Here is a 20,904-nt window from a genome sequence, read left to right as displayed (position 1 = left end):
GCTGTTCCAACAAGCACACATAACAATGATTGCTCTGGGTGGTTGTTTGCTGTTGGGGACGACATCATCCTATTGTCATCAATGAGACGAGTTCCAGTCATCAATTGAGATACTCAGTTAAACTGTGAAGCTTCTCTCAACTGCAAAAACCTACTCAGGATCACAATAGAAATCTACATGGTAGCAAAAATCATAAGCATTGTAGGTGATCAATGAGAACTTCTGACCACTAACAGTCACAAGCAACCATAACTCATCCTTAACAGTATGTGCAGAGGGGCCAGGAACCAGTCCTGGATGGGCAGAACACTGCCATCAATAAAGGAATCATGCTCCACTACCCCTACAAATAATACTGGGAAGGAAGATACTACTGAGCTGTCTATAGGACCTGGCCTCACTAAGGAACAATGTCGGCAACTATTAGCTGTCCTACACCTATTTTCAGATACTTTCAAATCCAGAGTGGAGAAAAAAAACAGACCAAGCGGCCCATGGTAAAATACTGTATGGACACTGGGAATTGTCTACCAGTTAACCAGCCCTTGTATAGGGTATTGCTCGCTGAATGAGCCCTTGGTCTTTCCCTGTGGTCCCTGAGAAGAAGTGGGTGACACATGGTGTTTTTGTGTCAACTACCAGTGACTGCTTGAAAAGAGAAAAGCACTTATCAACTATGGATATGCTGACAAGCTACTGGCAAATCTAGGTTAATGAGACTGATGTAGAAAATACTGCACTCATAAACCTGATGGTCTGTAGGAGTTCAAAGTTATGCTGTTTGGATTGTGTAAAAGGTCCAGCCATCTTCGAACACACAATGAACAACCTACTTTGACACCTTAAATGTATGATGGATCTTTGCTATTGGGATGATACTGTCGCTATTTTCTAAGACATTTGAAGAACATCTAAGCCACTTGACACCTGTCTTTAAGTGTGCTCAGACTGCAGACCTCTGCCTGAATCCAAAAAAAGTATTTCTCCATTGGCAGCATAGAGCGCTTGCCTGCAAAAGGAAAAGGTCCCGAGCTCGAGTCTCAGTCCAGCACACAGTTTTAATCTGCCAGGAAGTTTCATATCAGTGCACATTCTGCTGCAGAGTGAAAATCTCATTCTGTTTCTTCATCGCTTAAGAAATAAAAATCTTGAGGCACCTAATGGATGGTGATGGAGCCCACCCCGATCCAGAGAAAATAAAATGTCGCAGATTTCTCAACTCCTTGCAGAATAGTGATGTCAGACGTTTCTTGGAATGCACTTGTACTATCGGCAACTCATAAAGGACTTCTGTACCAAGGTACATCCATCGCAAGAAGTACTTTAAGGAGACACCAAATATTCCTGGAATGAGCTTCACGAAAGACCTTTCCTTCTGCTTAAGGAAGCACTAAAATCTTCAGTCGTAGCTTTGTATGATGACAATTTTGAGTCAGAACTCCAAGCTGATGCTAGGGGTTACTGTACAGATGCAGTTCTAGAGAAAATTGAGAGGCAATAGCCTATGCTTTCAGAGTACCGCCAAGGCAGAGATGAATTCTACAACTGAGGCCTAAAGAGTACAATGTCACAGTGGTATACAAATGCAGAACCTAACACAAGGACACTTATTGCCTTTCAAGGAATCTTCAGGTGGAACACAGCTGCTTGGATGATCTCAGTCCCTGCTGCACTAAATGACACTGCTGCTGAACAGAGAAGGTCCTGAAAACCATAGAAACCTTGAAGGAGGATGAATTGAGTAAAGGAGAATACTAATTAACAAACAGAACATTTTATACGAAGAACTATGAACCAGTGGGATGGAAATGGTAGTTCGTCATACCACATCTACATCCAACTACCTTTATTTCGACAACAGTCCTACATCTGGTCACCTGGGTTTCATGAAGACTCTACATAGAATTACACAGGTATCCCTGGTGGGGTCTCTTCTGATCCAATAGACACTATGTGAGCTATTGTAAAGAATGTCAGTGTCAGAAGGCTCCCAAAGTTGACAAATGGTTATCGACCTGCACTGACTACCTCATCTGGAACATGCAACACTGTTCTGTGCTGACTGCCAAAGCTCCAGAAATTGCAAATCTCATTGTAGAAGAAATCATTTTGAAGCATGGTACACCTCTTGTGATGATCTCTCATCATCATTAAGTTTTCCAGATGAGACTAGTATAAGAAGTAATTGTATGTTATGAGATCACCTACAGGGTGAAAACTGTCTACTGTCTTCAGATGAATGGTCTCACAGAATGCTTTAATAAGACTCTGGTAGATACAGTACTACTCATCGTGAAATTCGCTTACAACACAGTGAAGCAAGAGACTACATACTTCACACTATCATTCTTTTTGCTCCATGGTCATAAGATCAAAATAACAATTGATGCACTGTCCCATATTAATCAGACAATACTAAGGGAGACTAAAATTAAACACCTCATCACCATGAGTGAAGAAGCTAGGTAGCTGGCTTGCATGTGGACCCTGGATGCCCAAGAAAAGACCAAGTGTGCTATAATGCCAAGCACTGACCAGTGAAATACAGCTCAGGAGACTTGGTATCGATTTTTACACCTGAGTGGAAAATGGAACTTTAGGAAAAGTTAATACTTTGGACCATACTATGTCCTTCATTGCTTGTGGGATGTCATATAGGAAGTCAAGGATTATGACTCTTCATCAAGAAAACAAAAGCACCCTCCATATGAAGCCATACTACAGTCCTGAGATGAAGATTGACAATGGGATGTTCAATGAAACTGAAGACCCACTCAAAGATCGTGAAGATTGTGAAGCTTCTGAAACATCAGGCTGCTGGTACTCCAGGAGAGGGAGCAATGCTAAGAGCTGTTGCACATGTAGTTTGGTGTAGTGGTTAGCTGGCATCACCAGCTCTAACACGATCACCAGTAATCATTTGCTATACAGTATTATCATTTCTGGAAGGTTATTAAAATATCTTATGTTTTGTCATGTTTGTGTACTCTGGAATATTCACTGTTTGCATAAATACCAACATTTTGGAATATCTGATTTTTGTACAAATAGCTGCACTCTGTACTGGAAGTCAGTTCTGTTCTAGCTCCACACTGATGTAAGAATAAACGTGCCTTCAGTTCCAAGTATTGTACCTCACTGATGACCCTGCCTTCGGATTTGGATTTGATTGTGGTTTTAATGTGACAATATCATTGACATCCGTCTGTCGCAAGTCTTAGAACATATTGTGAACTCAAAAATAATGAGGTGTTTTCAAAAGAATGACACACACACCACGCCAACCAGCATGTATTAAGGAAACATTGGTCACGCAAAACACAATTTGCCTTTCTCTCACATCACATATTGAATGCCGTAGAGCAAGACAATTAGGTAGATACAATATTTGTTGACATCCATTGGCTCAGTAATGTGCAAACAATTATTAATACAAGAACAATAACATTTTGTCACACAAAATCTGTGGCTAAAATGAAGCTTTCTCAGTGTGGAGAATGAAGCATGTTATCTTAGATAGGTGTGCCCCACTGAAGTTTCTTGGGAAACTTGTAGTTCATGTTGCATATAAATGACCAGGCAGGCAACATTAACAGTAACTTCAGATGTTTTGCACATGATGCAAGTATGTATAATGAGGTATTATCTGAAAAAAGCTGCACAAATATCCATTTACATCTTGGTTATATTTGAAAGTTGTGCAAATATTGGCCACTTGCTTGAAACATTCAAAGATATATACTCTGCACTTTACAATTCACGAAAATGTGATAATCAAACAATGGAGAATCCAGGATGGGATAACAATATATGTACACAATCCCTACTTGCAACCCATTGCCTCATGGTTCATATCCCTGTAATAACCCTACAGTGAAACCCCACTTTTATACTTTTCAAGGGACTTAAAAAAAATGGTGTAAAATGAGCGAAAATATAAAATGTGGGAAGTAACGTTTTAAGATGTAAAAGTTATGTACAGGATACCCCCTTGCATTTTCAAACTTAATGTATGTGTGCATAATAGGCATCAAAAACTTCTTAGGGACTTGTTTATTATCTAATAAAAACTGCTGATATAATGGGAACTGATAATTGGGATGCAGAAACGTTTGACTGACTTTCAGAAATCATAATTGATGTTTTTAAACACCTGTAGCTGTCACTCATAATTTAAATAATGAAACACTGCATCAGTTACATATTTTCCCATGTTTAGCACAGTGAGTTTCGAGAATTTGTTCTCGATATCAAGTGCAAATATTTACATAATTATTTTGTGTGGTGTTTGCATATGTGTTGTTCTGTGTCTCTTGAACTGTAGTCATCTTTTTGAGGTTATCTGGTACTGTGCTTAGTTATGTAGAAAACCACACACACACACACACACACACACACACACACACACAAACTATTACTCACATTGTTTTCGTGTAACGTCACAAACAATACTTTTGTAAATATTGCATCTAACAATGAGAATAAACCCTTAAAACATGTTTCGGTCAGCATGAGAATATATGTAATTCGCACTGTGTTCAAACGAAAAACATTTGAGCAATGCAAACTGAATGAAGGTGTCAACTAGTGCTACAAGAGGCCAAAAGACGAAACACACTAAATATGGTTTGACAGAGATGTGCTGATGATTACAACAATCACAAAACTGTGCATGCACTGTATAGACAGTTTGGAAATGGTTGTGATTGGTCCTGATTTCTTTAATCTTTATTGGTACAAATCTAGTTACTCCTATCAGCCACCATGCAGAGTAGAATTTGGCAGCAGCATGAACTGTTCCAATTTTTACAGGTTTACCAGTTTAAATCCGCTAAGTAGAGCTCCCTGGTGTCAAGAAACTTAGCCACATAATGTTTTTAAACACTACTTGACAGCCAACATCATGCCAGCATCATTTTGCGTCAGTATTTTTTCCAGGAACATTTTTTCATAAAGCATAAATCATGGGAAAATTATAAATATGTTGACGCAAAATCGGGTGTGAATTACCATTGTGGACATAGGAAATTTGATGGGAGCAATAAAAACATGTATTAAACAATGGGAAAAAATTAATTCCGGGAACGTAAAAGTGGGTTTATACTGTAGACGAAAGGCTTGTCCCATACATACTCTACCACCATCTACTCCAGTCCAGTCATAAACATCACCTTTCCCATCAAAGGCAGGGCTACCTGTAAAATCATTCGTGATTTACAAGCTAAGCTGCAAACACTGTGCAGCATTCTGTGTGGGCATGACAACCAACAAGCTGTCTGTCCGCATGAATGGCTACCGACAAACTGTGGCTAAGAAGAACTGGACCACCCTGTTGCTGAGCACGCTGCCCACCAAGACAATCTTCATTTCAATGACCGCTTCACAGCCTGTGCTATCTCAATCCTTCCACTCAACAAGAGCTTTTCTGAAACGTGCAGGTGGGAACTCTCCCTGCAATATATCCTACATTCACGTAACCCTCCTTGCCTCAACCTGTGATAGTCATTGTCCTCACCCATCTAGCCCCTTCCCTTTTCCTATTGCAGCACTACACAGCCTTCTGTTCCATCAACGCACCCAGTCTTTTTTCTTCTCTCCTTTCCACTACTCTCCACTCTTCCCTGCCCTCTGTATAACCCCACAAGTAAATTTAGCTGCCCTACCCTCTCTACCTCTTCCCTGCATGCTCCCACTAGAAGTTCTGTACCATACCCCACCCCTACACTGCTATCCCTCCCACTCCCCGCCTCAGCCTCCTCCTTACCCCCACTCATTTGCCTCTCCCATCATGTGCTGCTGCTCGCTCGTAATCTGGCTTCAGCTGCCAGTAACTATGGTTGTGTGTGTGTGTGTGTGTGTGTGTGTGTGTGTGTGTGTGTGTGTGTGTGTGTGTTTTATCCTATTTTGACAAAGACCTTGTTGGCCGAAGGCTCATTTTGTGACAATCTTTCTGTTGTGCCTACCTGCGACTCAGCATCTTCGCAAAAATTTATAATCCGTGACTCCACTATCAACGAGTCAATTGCAAGCAGTTAGGTCACAGAAATACCTGTGTGTAATAAATTTTAGACAAAGAGAAGATTTAAGTAACACAAGCATGCACAGAGGTGCTTATGCAGACATTCATTCCATGCTCCCCAAGTGAATCGAATGGGAAAAGACCATGCACTTCACAATGGTTTGCAAAGTATAAATGTAGCCTGTCTAAAAGATCACACATAGACATCTCGTCACTTAAAAGCAGTTGCAAATAGTTAAGCTCTAATTTAATTTGTCACTTTCAATAAGCAAATTAGTATGGAAACTTCTTTGAGTTTACTGAAAACTGTAATCCAGAAAGGATATGATAAATGTGAAATGTTTATCAGAATTTTGCAATGATAAAAATAAAGTCAGTAAACCAGTCATTATACTTTCATTTATTACTTGCTAAATATGCTTAGTTGCAACTAAAAATTTGGATACACAAGCTTTGTAATCTTTCACCTCATAAAAAAATTCTGTCACAATACATAAGCTTTGTAATCTTTCACCTCATAAAAAATTTCTGCCACAATACAATGCTTTTAATATTTCATGTATGTACACAATGTGCAGATGTAATATATCATACCATCCACAGTCATATATAATAAAACTGAGACATAGTTACAGGCTGACATTATTGATTGCAGCTGGATATTTTAAAACTGCTTGTCCGTTAAGTGTCACAGTCATTGCAGTACATGATTGTAACCTAGAAAATGGTACAGAGTAGCAAGGACTCCAACAGTACCGGTAACAGAAAAAAAATTGTATAACCCAGAACAAAGCAAGATGAATGGGTAATATTACACATCCAATCCTTCTGAAGCCCTCAAAAAATAACACCTTCTCATTCTGTTTATGAGAATAGATCACTGCTTAGCAAACAAAAGAGGTCAATGTGCAACATATGGGTACTTGTATGAGAATAGATCAATACTCATTACATAGTAGATGGGTACATGTATGAGAATAGATCAATACCCATTACATAGTAGAGTAGAACTGACTAAGCAGAAATTACTTTAGAATGCTAAACATTTGGAAAATGTCACTTTTCAGATCCCCACCACAGATATATATATATATATTTGTGTGTGTGTGTGTGTGTGTGTGTGTGTGTGTGTGTGTGTGTGGTTTTAGCTTTGAGGAAGGACTGTGTCTGTCCTAATTGGTTAGCATTGATCCATCTCTATTACAACAGTCATATTGCAGTCTAGATTTTTCCACACACTTATAAAGCATCACATTTCTTATTTTTCTTAGTTTCTTTGCTCACTGTGAACAAGTGGTTCATCCATTACATTCTGATACATTGTAGTAGTTCATCCATTATGATCCAACACTTTTGTTTGCAACACTAAATCATAAGAGATTATGATTGTTTCAAAATTCCACAGCCAATATGCTCAAATTAGGTGAAAATTTCTAATAACATAATGTAAACAAAGTAGTACATAAATTCTTCTGCAGTTCACATTTTAGTTACTTCTCCAATAAAGGAAATGGATGCACCGATTTTTATCTGATCATACATTTTATTCTACAGTAACACTGTCAGACTTTGCTTTTGCTTGCTTTTCTCCATCTGTTTCAAGATTTTTGTCAGTTTTTTCCCCCATCTGTTTATCTTCTCCATACATTTCAACATTTTCACAAGGTCTTTTCACATCTGTTTGTTTTTCTCCATCTATTTCAAAATTTGTGTCAGTTTTTCTCACATCTTCTTGGTCTTCTCCATGAGTTTCAATTTTAAGAGGTATTTTCACATCAGTGTGGTTTTCTCCTTCAGTTTTAACATTCTTGTCAGCTTCTGTGACCATAGTTTCAGTTTTATGTGGTATTTTCACATCAGTTTCGTTTTCTCCTTCAGTTTTAATATTTTTGTCAGGTTCTGTGGCCATAGGTATTTTCACATCAGTTTGTTTTTCTTCTTCAGTTTTAACATTTTTGTCAGGTTCTGTGAGAATATCGTTAATCTCATTAATATCTTTCTCTTTAGCACCTTTTCTTGGAGGTAATACTTTCAAAAATGCTTCTTTCCAACTCATGCCACTACTAACACCTAGCAGAATCTCAAAAACTGAAAAATAAGAATTGCTGTTGTTACATTCATTCACACAGTAACACATTTCTTATTTCACAGGATAATTCACACATTCTTACCGTGATCGACTGTCAGTACTTTCCTTGTCTTCATTTCCAAGAACTCTTCAATAGGAAGTTGTCCATGGCTAATATTTTGGTCCACAGCCACTCTGTAACACACGCCCTGAAACAGGAAGTTCCTGAATAGCTGAGAAGGAAAATGGGAATGGTTATGTATCAAACAGAAAGAAATATATCATCAGAAATGGCAGAAAAGGTGAAACCACTAAGAACAGGGAGGACAGGCCTTCTTTATAACTTAGTGAAGACTAAAAGGAGCCACCTAGTCCAGATGTTCACACAGTAGCTGTTAGAACCTGTAAGATAGCAACCCTGTTGGAAAGCCGTATGGTGAACAAACATGGATGACTACTCACCAATCCAAACTGCAGGTAGCATGGTGAGCCAAACTTGGCTATCATACTGATTAAATGTACTGCAGATCAGACTGAGTTGAGATCACCATGGGCATGTGATCAGCAAACAAACTGCTCAAGTTGATCCCATGCACTGAGACCTGCTCTGAGAATGTTGTGAGTATAGCTTTGCTATGTTTTAGAATTGTTCACATATCTCATAGAACTCTTCAGGCCCTGAAAGATAATTGTTAGAGGCTCTAATGCCAAATCTGAGCTCCAGGGACTGCAATAATTCATACCAGGAGAATTAATATCGAGTGTAGTGGAGAGATAGAACTATGACAATGGCTTCAGTTACTGGGGACAGCCAAATACACCAAAAACTTCATCTTACTGCATAAAGTTTGACTAAATAGACAATAACAGGGAGATTATGCTTTAAACTGATTCTACTACTATTTGGTTAGGATCAATAAAATGTGGAACGTTAGGATATGAAGACAGCATAGTGGAGTTGGAAGAGGAGAGAAATAATATCAAATGAGGTACAGCAGCACTAGCAGAAGTGGAGTGGAAAAACAAAGACCACATAGAATTAAAATTGGGGCACATGTTTTGCAACACACTTAGGAGGAAATTTAGATTTAATCTTTACTGTAAACAAGAAAAGCAAAACCTATATTACAGATACGGAAGGAGCCTCAGACAGTATATTATTGCTTGATTCAAAACCAAAGGAACCATACTTAGTGGAAATAATTTACGCCTATGTTCCAATCTAGGCAGCAATGTCCTCACATTCTAATGAGAAGGTATTCATGTAGAGTTACAGAAAGTACTAAATAGTAGCAAAACACTTTACAAGAGGATAACGGCAGATTCTGTAGCAAAAGTAAGTCAAAATCAAAGAACGGTTCTTCAGCAAGACACCAAAAATTACAAAAAGGTCATATGTAAATATAATTTGCCAAAAGAAACAACTTATGTTCCTAACACATGTTCCAGCAGAAAACGAACAAATGGACTTGGCCGATCCAAAAATGAGAGTATACAGGATAGGAGTTGTAAAACAGACTAAACATAAGATATAGACAGTAATAAACAAATCCTAATCAACAAGTTCTGCATCTTACAAAATTAAAATTTTACAGACACAGGCAAAAGGAGACATATTTAACAAAATTACTTATGCATACAAAAAAGACATTGCTTGTTTGACAATAACAAATCAAAAGAAAACCACACATGGAACAAGCCAACCTTTAAAGAGAAACCAAAAAATAATGGGAACAGGATATAAAATGTTAAGTTAAACAAAACGTTTTGAAATGTCTTCTAGAGGATGTGAAAGATACAATGAAAATTACGTAAGAGAATAACTGAACAAGGGTATAAAGGAAACAAAGTAATGTTAGTAGACATAACATTTCAGCTGTTACAAGGATCAACTTTTAAGTTTTTTACAAATGGCAATTAGATGGCACTACTGGGATGTGACTTTAGCGTGTTAAAACAATGACGGCAGTTCAGTAATTGGCAGAGTAGTTTCTCTACAGTGAATGTTTAAAGACAGTATTGCGTAAAACTGGAAATTTACATGAAGGTTTTCATAAATAAATATCTATACATAAGCCCAGTTGTGTTGAAATTACTTCAGGCAGAGCAGAGGTGGGCTGACATGTCTCTTTGTACCCCCTTCCCAGTTCTCCCCCCACCCCCTTCCTCTCTCCCTCCCTCCCTCTCTCTCTCTCTCTCTCTCTCTCTCTCTCTCTCTCTCACACACACACACACACACACACACACACACACACACACACACACACACACCAAGGAGTGAGGAGTGAAATATCGTCAACACTGTCACCAAAGAGCCTCCATCAAACCCAAAAGCCATGGATTCCACACTAATGTTGGTCATTGTCAAATATTTTTTCATGTCATATCTCCTCATCCATCTACATATGCTAAGTAGGAGTCATTACTTACAAAGTATTTTTATGCATATAGTGAATCATCTATGTACAAAATTTGGCTGAAGTTGTTCCACATTCCTGATTCATACTTGTACGCTATCCCATTTTCATACCCACCCTTACTCCATGGAAGGTAGGTATTCTTACTCACACGCTATTTCTTTGCAGGTAGTAAATAATACATGAACCAAGTATGCTTGAAATCAATCCAGTATGTGTATCTCATACATATTGGACATATTGTCTCCTCCCCGCATCTCTGTCCATCTCCTATGCCCCTCTTCCTTTTCCAGCTGCCCACTACCCCTCTCCATCTCCCATCTGCCTCCTACACTACCCCCTCCCTTCCTCTATTCACTTCCTCTTTCCCTCCCCCTGAGCATCTCCTCCCCCTTCCTCTCTCTGTCCATCACTTTCTCCCCCTCTGCCTACCTCTGTCCATCACTTTCTCCCCTCCCCTCCCCTCCCCTCCCGTCTCGTCTCTCCGTCCATCTTCTCCTTCCCCTCTTTCTGTCCATACCCTCCTCACCCTCTCAGTCCATATCTTCCTACTCTCTCTTTCTCTGTTCATCTCCTACTCCCCTATCTGACTTTCAATTCCTCTTTCCCCTCTCTCTACTCAGCCGTGCCATTCCAATACTACCTGCACAATATGCCAGTCATGCAATGTAACCTAGATGAAATAGGTTGAAATCTATCCAGTGATTTAGGAGGAAATGTAAAAAAAAAAAAAAAAAAAAAAAAAAAAAATACATGAGTACATTTATCAAAAATTATAAGAAAATCATCATGAATATTGTCAAAAGTGTGATATGAATAAAATGATTTAAGTACTGAATTCTGTTTGTAATGAAAACAATATTATCAAAACATTATTTCAAACATAATGTTCAAATAGAATATTAAATAAAGCCAAAAACACATTTTCGAAAGTTATTAATTTTCAGTAGCCAACAACCTATGTCAAAAAGAAAGAAAAAGTGCATCTCTAGAAGAAAATGACAATCTACATATTTCTTATAAAATTCTAAAAGTTATTGTATTTTTTATTAGTAAAATAGAAACTTAAATACCTTGTGAGCATTGTGGTCCACCAATCCACCAATTATGTACACTTTATCATCCTCCAATTCAGTAATTATGTTATCAGATTCACTTGTAAGGTATACTAGTTCACTCTTATTAAAGATTTCAGTGTAACTGTCACTGTGAAAATAGATCTGTTCAGAGATATCAATTTAGTCATGATATTATCAACAGCTACACAACAAACCTATGATAATAATGATCACATACAAATCTATTAATACATAATAATACACGTAATGAGTAACAAACTACTCCACACTGTTAACTGCTTCCTCAGGGAGGAAAGAGGGATAGGTTTAGGATTGCTGGGAAAGAAAGGCAGTTTACTTAGACCTGTAGTTTATATGGCAGTAGTCACCAGACTTATGTAGCTTGTGAGTTGCTGCACCGGTCTGAAGTCTTACTGTGAGCCACCAAATGAAACTAGGACAGAAATAATAACTTGTTTGGGAAAATCTGACAATTGCCTATAATGTTTCATTTCCAGAAAACATGAAATTAATTTTAACTAAACTACAAGAAAAAGAATGTCTTTTTATCATCAAGCTTATTAAATGTAATGAGAAGTTTTTTTATGTTTGGAGAGTAAATAGTGACTGCCATTTGAATACAGTTCTCCAAGTGTTCATCAGTCAGCCTGTTTCCATAGCTGTTTTTTATAACTTTCATAATGGAAAAAGAAACTTCAGACAGATATGTAAACATGAAAATTTCCTTCACTTTGAGACCAAGCTGGATCAAAATTGGGTATTTTTCTTTAAAAACAAGAGGCCAAATATTTTCAGAGCTTGCATATTGGGTATTTTTCTTTAAAAACAAGAGGCCAAATATTTTCAGAGCTTGCATAAAGTAATTTTAAAGATAAATCATTTTGAAAATCAATCAGTCCCAACTCAACCGCAGCAATGTCTCCTTGAAAATCAAAATGCTCCATGACCCAAGTAAAGAACTCTTCTACAATTTGACAGACTGTGCTACAATCGAAATGCTTTTGAAATCTTAGAAGTGTTTGTTGAATTGACTTTTCATAGTTTGCTGCAGGATGGAGGCATTGAAGAACCTTGCTTGTCAAACATTTGTTTCAAACAGGTAAAGTGTTTGTATTCACTTTGGATAAGATTTTTTCCCAAAGTTCCAGCTTTTTTGAGAATGAAGCGACATCTGAAACTTTTCTGCTAATATCTTTATCCTTAGCTCGAAGCTGGAAGTTAAGGATATAAACTTTTCCGTGATGTCTGTGAGAAAACCAAAATCTTTTTATTTTTTTATTTATTTATTTATATTCCATTGATCCAGTATGCAAGAGAAATGCATGGGTATGGAACAAGTCATAATTATACACAAGAGAAGTACTTATAGATGCTAATAGATATAAATTTTAGTACTGTATGGGAATAAAATACACTAATAATTACAAGCTAAGCTGTTGTGCAGTGAAAAAAGGTATAAAACAATCAAATAATAAATCACAATTCTTACACATTACAAGCTTCAAATTTGATAGAATTGAAATGCTTTGTTATGAAATGAGTAATAAATAATTGAAACCAGATTTTCTAGTTCACAGAAGAATTGGTCTCAGTCTTTCAAAAATTTACCTAAGGCAAAAAGCAACTCTTTAAGTGCTGTAAAATTCTACCTCCACTATGCCAACAAACTTTCACATGAAGCAGTTGATCACAACAGTGGAAATCTAGTTCATCAGTCAGTCCGATGATGAAACATCTCTGAATTGCCTGAGCTCTAACTTTGTTCACAGCTTTTATGATTGTTTTCATTACACTGTTCATTCTTAAACACTTTCCACACAGCGACTGCTGGTGTATTACACAGAGTGAAATAATTTTTGAAATTCAGAATGATGCCTCAGTTGCTTTTTTATTCTTGTCTAATGGTTTTACAGAAGTTGATTGTTTAGCATAAAGTTTGCATTTTAGATGCCTTGCATTTTCTTTCCTTGGAGCACAATCCAGCAGAAAACCCTTTTCAGTCCTTGAGTGAATGGTTTTGAAGTGACATTTGATGTTCCCTTTCTTCCCAACTGATACACTTGCATAGCATAGTAAACACACACATTTGTCCTTCACTTGGTAAAAAAAATAAAGTTTCCCATTCCAAATGAAAGTTAAAAGGTTTATGGTTTTTTCCTTGAACATACCATCTTTAGAACAAATCTAGCTTAATATCTATGCCAAATCAAGCTATCCACATTAGCAACTGTCTGATACACACACGAAAAACATAAGGTGCAAGACCTCACACATATACAATCAACTATGAGGCCGACAATGTAGTACTCTTCACTGACAATGGCAGTAGTGGGGGAGCAATAAGCACCTGCTGTCCTGAGCATGGTCTGAGCTCAGTGAAGCAATTCATGTTATCCAACCTGGGCATTACCACAGGCTACTGAAAATGTCCTTGGAGCTGCTAGTAGCTCACAATCAATGGTTAGGCAGTCATTGGTTTAGAGGGACTCATCTGTTGTGAATTCTCCTCTCAATCAAGGGTCTCAGTAAACTGCCCTGACCTCCATCTCCCCCCCCCCCCCCCCCCCCCCCCCGCCCCTTTCCCAGAAATCTCTCTTTCCTCTAAGAGGGAAAAACTAACAATTTTAAAAGCTGAGAATAGGATTTTCATTTTTCAATGGTATCTATTGTCTACTGTCTACCGACAGTAGACCCGCCTCCCACTTGCCCATTCTCACTCACTCATTCAGCCCAACTCATTGTCACTCTAACTGTCACTGTCTCCTGTCTTACTGCCACAGTCTCTTTCATTCCGTTCCATTACTACAGTTTCCTCTCATTGTCACTGTCTCCCTCTTTCTCTGTCTGACTGAACTTCCTCATTCATTTTTTCCCACTGCTGCTGTCTCTCCTCATTGTCACTTATCTCTCTCTTCCTTGTTGCCACTGTCGTAGACTCTGTCTCTGATTACCATTGGCTCTCATTCACTTCCAATTTTTTTCTTCTCTTTATTCTTCTCTCTCTGGCAGTGTGTGTGTGTGTGTGTGTGTGTGTGTGTGCGTGTGTGTGTGTGTGTTTTAGCTGACAGATGCTTAGCATCGTGGTTATCAGCATCCTTACACATATTAAAATAAAAGAATGTGGAGAAAATAACTAAAATTGTTGTCACACAGTAAGGAGTAAGCTTATAAAATGACAAGCATTCACTCACTCCCACATCACTCATGTTCACTGACACTGTCTCCTTCATAGCATTGTTCTGTCACTGTCAACTACTATCTTCCACTGCCACTGTCTTCTTCTCTTTCTCTCATACTGCCATTGTCTCCTTCGCTCTTTCTATACCACAACCACTGTCAACTCTCTTCCAATGTTTATTACTTTTCTGTCTCTTTCCCACTGCCACTGTCTCCTCCTTTCTCAGCATAAAAATGCATGAATATGTCCACATCCCAAAATATTTGGGACAATTTTAAAAAGTGCAGAGTAAGGTAAAATGATGCAGCTGGTACCCCACTTTTCAGTCAGGGTCTTTTAAACAGGAGCATATTCGTCTGTTTTGCTTTCGACAGGAATACTTTTCCGCTGATTCCATTCTTTCCGTGCCACAAGCAGGGCATCTCATTCGTATGAAAAAACAATTATTGGTCAATAAAATTTTGATAGTTTACTTATGTGAAACTGAAATAGTAAAAAACTGTATAATTTTGCACCTCAGACCAGATTTTACACGCACAAAAATTTTACATGTGCTTCAGTACTACAACATGGGATTTCCTGAACCCTTCTTATGATAACGGAGCCACTTTACAGCATATTTCTCCATGCTAGGTCACTATATGAACTATGTTTTTGCCTCACACTGGATTTAACATGCGTATTTTACATGTACAAGCAGGGAAACTTTGAACCTCCGTATCTCGAAAATGGCTAAGAATACCAAGAAAATTTACCAGATTGTTCGCGATTGGGATGTATCACAAAATTTTCAGGTATTTACTGTCATAGACATCATGGGCTCTGTGGCTCATTTTTTGTATCAAAAGAAAAAAAAAAGTTTTTTTTTGCTCCCTTTGCCTAAGCAGGAGGAAGTGTGTAATATTCAAACTTTGACCCTGTAATGTAATACTGATATTAAGAAAAACCTTCTGTTGGGTATATAAATGTTCCCAGACCCTAGAGCTATACAAAACACTTGATCTTACCTTTCCATCACCAACTGAACCTGAAGTATGAACCCCAGAAGAATCCCGTTTTTATGCGCACCAATTAGGAACATATCAGATAGTGCATGCTGTCACGTGTGTACCGATAGGTGAGAGGTAGCACTATTTTAAACCTCCTGTCTTGTTACTATTTATTCACTTCAGCATACTTGCTTCCTCTAATAAACTATGCACTTCATACATTATACTCTAGACATTTTTATAACCACATTAGTGAGTACTGTATATCTTTCAATTTAAGCTATAATCTGCTTCCAAAAATACAGAGGGTTTTTTTAATGATTCATTTCATCATCTATTCAAAATATATCTTCTCCAACCACTAATTTATCAAGTAATTTCTGTAACTTCCTTTTTTATTTCAATTTCCCTGGCTTACTGGTATTGACCAGTTTTACTCCCAATACAGTACAGTTGTATGTACAAACCCCACACAACTGAAATACTTCACTAGAATAAGCTTCTGATTAATTCACTTTAATTTTATCAACACAATTATTAATAAGTTGTTAAATTACTCCTCTAAACACTATATTTAGCTTTTATAGCTTTCAGTTGACATCCTGAACTACTAATTAAAACATGTTATTCAACAGCTTTTCTGCCTGTTTTACTTTTTTCCTAAATAGGCTGCAACATAACAAATTCTAATGCTATGAAACTCAACTGAACTATGTTACTGATGTCCAAGATTATAACTCGTTTCCATCATTACTTCCTCGACACATACCTCTCCAGAGTGTCATTTACAGTCAGTTTAAACTTTGCCCACAATTCCTCTACATCCATCATACTGGAACTAAGGGGGGAATATGGGCAAAGTTTAAACTGATTGAAAATGGTGCTCTGGAGAAGTATGTGTTGAGTAAATGGACTAAGGACAGAAAAGACCTATCATTGTTTAATAACAAATTTCAGAAAATGCTGAGGAAGTAAAACAGTAAGGCTTAGGCTTGAATCATTCTGATCTCTTCATATTTTCATCGTGGTGTCAATTAAATGGGTAAGAATATTCACCCAGCCAACAAAAATGTTGTTATCAAATCTTTAAAGGCCCAAAAATATAATTACACTTTTCCTCTCTGTTTCAAGCATGAACTGTACATTTTTAAGCAGGCTGATGATAGGTTGGTGAAGCCTCTGCAGATGTGTTCCATCAAGTTAGTGAACATACCATCAATGAATCTTCCAATAGCACAGACATGGTGGCAAAGAACTTAATACTGATGTGAATCTTCAGGTTTTCGCGGCGCAAAGACTGCTCCATTAAATTTCGGGAATGCAGCCGCATAAATTCTGCTTCTTCTTCTAATATTTCGGCTGTATATCTTTCAGCCATCTTCAGAGAGAGCCGTACGACTGACGCTCCAGCGCTCGCTCCATCCTTTTAAACTCGCGGACCGCGCCACTGCGCATGCGGCCACAGATGAACAAGGTGCCAGTGATGTTGATCGGCGGCAAAGACGTAACATATGCATGAGTTACGTCTGTGGCTGCGCATTCGATCCATGCTGGGAGATCGATGTATTACTGGGAGCTGAACTGTAGCGACGTCTTTGTAAGTTCAATATTGAAAGTGCCGGATTCCATGATCTATCTAATGTGAAACCGCTGTCTCTATTAATTAAATTCTTCGCCAAGCGGATTTCAATGGCCTCTTTTACTACGGAGTCCCAGAAAGATGAAACAGAAGTCAGAATTTCGACATTTTCATATACCATAGAGTGACCTGAATCAATACAATGCTCTGCCACGGCCGATTTACTGGGTTGTAAGAGCCGAGTGTACCTGCGATGTTCCGTACACCTCTCTTGGACTGTACGATTCCGTATGCTCCGCCAAGATACCGAAACGGTGGTTCTCCCTGCTGATAAAGGTAATGCCACTGTTTTAATGTCCCGTGACGACTACCATGATAAGATATACAGCTTACTGAATGATAGTATGTACCGGAAGATCAGTAAGGACCCCACCAACAAGGTGGTAAGGAAGACGGCGTCGCTTTTGAATGCCTCCCCATTTCCATCGGAAGTCATACGAAGACTGAAACCAAGTGGTGCAGTGCCTCCAAGGCTTTATGGTCTCCCAAAGATCCGTAAGAAAGACGTTCCTCTACGTCCTATCGTGAGCAATATTGGTTCTCCCAACTATGATTGTGCCAAGCACCTGGCGTCACTATTGAGGCCGCTTGTGGGAAAATGTGATCATCATATAAGGAACTCTGCAGATTTCATTGGCAAATTAAAATCTTTGAAACTGAACACCTCTGATCTATTAGTCAGCTTTGATGTAGTGTCGCTATTTACTAAGGTACCTCTCTCTGAATCTTTAGATCTCATTGGAAAAAGTTTTGATAAGGAGATTTTAGCTTTGTTTCACCATGTGATGACCTCCACATACTTTTTATTTAATAACGACTTTTTTGAACAGACTGACGGTGTTGCCATGGGTAGTCCTTTGTCACCCTTGGTGGCCAATTTATTTATGGAGGATTTCGAGGAGAAGGCCCTGGAGTCTGCTAGTTTGAAGCCTACAGTTTTTTGGAGGTACGTTGACGACACGTTTGTAGTGTGGCCCCATGGCGAGGACAAATTGCAGGACTTCTTAAACCATCTGAATTCCATCCATGGACAAATTCAGTTTACAATGGAAGTGGAAAACGAGGGATGTCTTCCATTTTTGGATGTCTTGGTTCGGCGTAAAGAAGATGGCACTCTGGGTCATGCAGTATATCGGAAACCGACCCATACGGACTTATATTTACATGCAAATAGCTGTCACCATCCTTCGCAGACGAGTAGTGTTCTAAGAACTTTGGTACACCGAGCACACGTCATATCTGATGAAAGTAGTTTAAAAGACGAACTTTTACATTTGAAGAGAGTTTTTGAGGACAATGGGTATTCTCCACAACAGATACGTAAGGCACTACAAATAAAACCTAAGGTGTCCGTAAGGAATGCAGAAGATGACGAGGAAACATTTAAATCCATGGCTGTCCTGCCGTATGTGGGAAGCCTTTCATCCAAAATAGGACGGATCCTCACTAAACATAAAGTAAAAGTGATTTTTCGTCCACCGGCGAAGACGGCTGCACTCCTGGGTTCCGTTAAAGATGACTTACTACTCCGCAAACCTGGAGTTTACAAAATACCATGTGAATGTGGCCTTTCATATATCGGACAAACGAATCGTACAGTCCAAGAGAGGTGTACGGAACATCGCAGGTACACTCGGCTCTTACAACCCAGTAAATCGGCCGTGGCAGAGCATTGTATTGGTTCAGGTCACTCTATGGTATATGAAAATGTCGAAATTCTGACTTCTGTTTCATCTTTCTGGGACTCCATAGTAAAAGAGGCCATTGAAATCCGCTTGGCGAAGAATTTAATTAATAGAGACAGCGGTTTCACATTAGATTGATCATGGAATCCGGCACTTTCAATATTGAACTTACAAAGACGTCGCTACAGTTCAGCTCCCAGTAATACATCGATCTCCCAGCATGGATCGAATGCGCAGCCACAGACGTAACTCATGCATATGTTACGTCTTTGCCGCCGATCAACATCACTGGCGCCTTGTTCATCTGTGGCCGCATGCGCAGTGGCGCGGTCCGCGAGTTTAAAAGGATGGAGCGAGCGCTGGAGCGTCAGTCGTACGGCTCTCTCTGAAGATGGCTGAAAGATATACAGCCGAAATATTAGAAGAAGAAGCAGAATTTATGCGGCTGCATTCCCGAAATTTAATGGAGCAACTTAATACTGTTTGCTCCAAGCTCTCCACAAGTGTATCAGCTACTACTGATGCAAAAAAATCCATTATCCTAATACATATTAAAATACGTCAACAACAGATTTAACTAAGCTATATCACATTTATTTAATGGGAAATGTCCTTGAGACACTCTTAGTCTCTTATTAGTACTCTGGTTAGTAAGAATGTAACATAAAGCTGAATCTCAGACCTGAATATAAAATACGTTGTCCCTATATACAATGAACAAAGTGCACTAAATGTTGAGTATGTGACTTTAGGTGTAACCAAATACGCAATGTAATTTTGATGCCTGTCTCCTCAGACTGTAAGTACGTAGTTTGGAACTTAAATAGTGGCAACACTGCTGTGGAGACACTATGCAATGGAATCTACTATTGTCGCTGATAGCACACATTGTTGACTTACCTACCTTACCTCAGAGCAAATGGAGTCGCCCGTCCCACATCACTGACGTGCGCACAATTGAGGGAAAAGCAGTCACTTGTGAGCGAGCAATCTAACGTAACGGTGTCACTATGTTTTTGAAACAGAAACAACAGAGTTGGATCAAGATTCAACGTGCCAGAGGTTGTACAGCACAACAGAGTAATCAAGGTCTTCATGAGGCATGCGGAGAATCGGCATTGCCATACAGAACAGTGGCACATTGGGTAAAAGCCTTCAACGAAGGTCGGAAAACTGTGGCAGACATGCATCAGGCTGCTTGTCCTAGCATGCTGTTGCCGTGATAGTGGACAGTGACTGACACCACACGACTCATGGGCTTGCCCACGAAACCGGATCAACGCATACAACTGTGCTTCACATCCTGAAGGGACCCCTGGGCATGCCCACGATGGGTTCCACATGACTTGACGGAAATGGAGAAATGGATGCATTGCGACACTGCTCAGATGCAGTTGGAGGGCTATGAGCGCAAAGGAGAAGCTTTCTTACACCGTATCGTAACATTGGATGAGACATGTGGCACATTGTACGAGCCAAAACTGAAACTCCAATCCAACAAACGGCATCATTATGGGTCGCCGCGAAAGTCGAAAGTGCGTCAGAGCCCCAGTATGATGAAAGTTATGGTGATTCTCGTGTACGGCTGTGATGGTGTTATCCTAATGCATTACGTTCCTCCACAGCACACTGTCAATGCACAGTACTACTGTTCGTTTTTGGAGCATCACCTGCTTTGCGAAAGAAGTGGCTGTACTTTCTGAGCAACCCACCCATCATATTGCACGACAATGCACGGGTTCATACAGCACAAGCCGCAGCTGCTCTGATCGGTCGATGGGAAGTACTGTATCATCCACCATACACCCCGGACTTAAGTCCTTGCGACTT

The 20,904-nt window shown here is 39.0% G+C and overlaps 1 protein-coding gene across 2 annotated transcripts in view; it reads right to left on the bottom strand.

The window, feature by feature from the left end:
• Window positions 1-6,392: 6,392 nt before the first annotated feature.
• LOC126473135 (tRNA methyltransferase 10 homolog A) overlaps window positions 6,393-20,904 on the bottom strand; it is a 37,136-nt gene continuing 22,624 nt past the window's right edge. For both annotated transcript variants that reach the window (XM_050099992.1, XM_050099994.1), the window contains 3 exons: window positions 11,578-11,724; window positions 8,191-8,296; window positions 6,393-8,107 (listed from right to left, as the gene is read on the bottom strand). In XM_050099992.1, coding sequence (XP_049955949.1) covers window positions 7,563-8,107; window positions 8,191-8,296; window positions 11,578-11,724 — 798 coding nt within the window. In that variant the 3' untranslated portion in view covers window positions 6,393-7,562. The remainder of the gene's footprint in view (window positions 8,108-8,190; window positions 8,297-11,577; window positions 11,725-20,904) is intronic.

This window comes from Schistocerca serialis, chromosome 4, assembly GCF_023864345.2.
Source record: "Schistocerca serialis cubense isolate TAMUIC-IGC-003099 chromosome 4, iqSchSeri2.2, whole genome shotgun sequence".
NCBI lineage: Eukaryota > Metazoa > Arthropoda > Insecta > Orthoptera > Acrididae > Schistocerca > Schistocerca serialis.
This window is presented reverse-complemented; position numbering and strand designations above follow the sequence as displayed.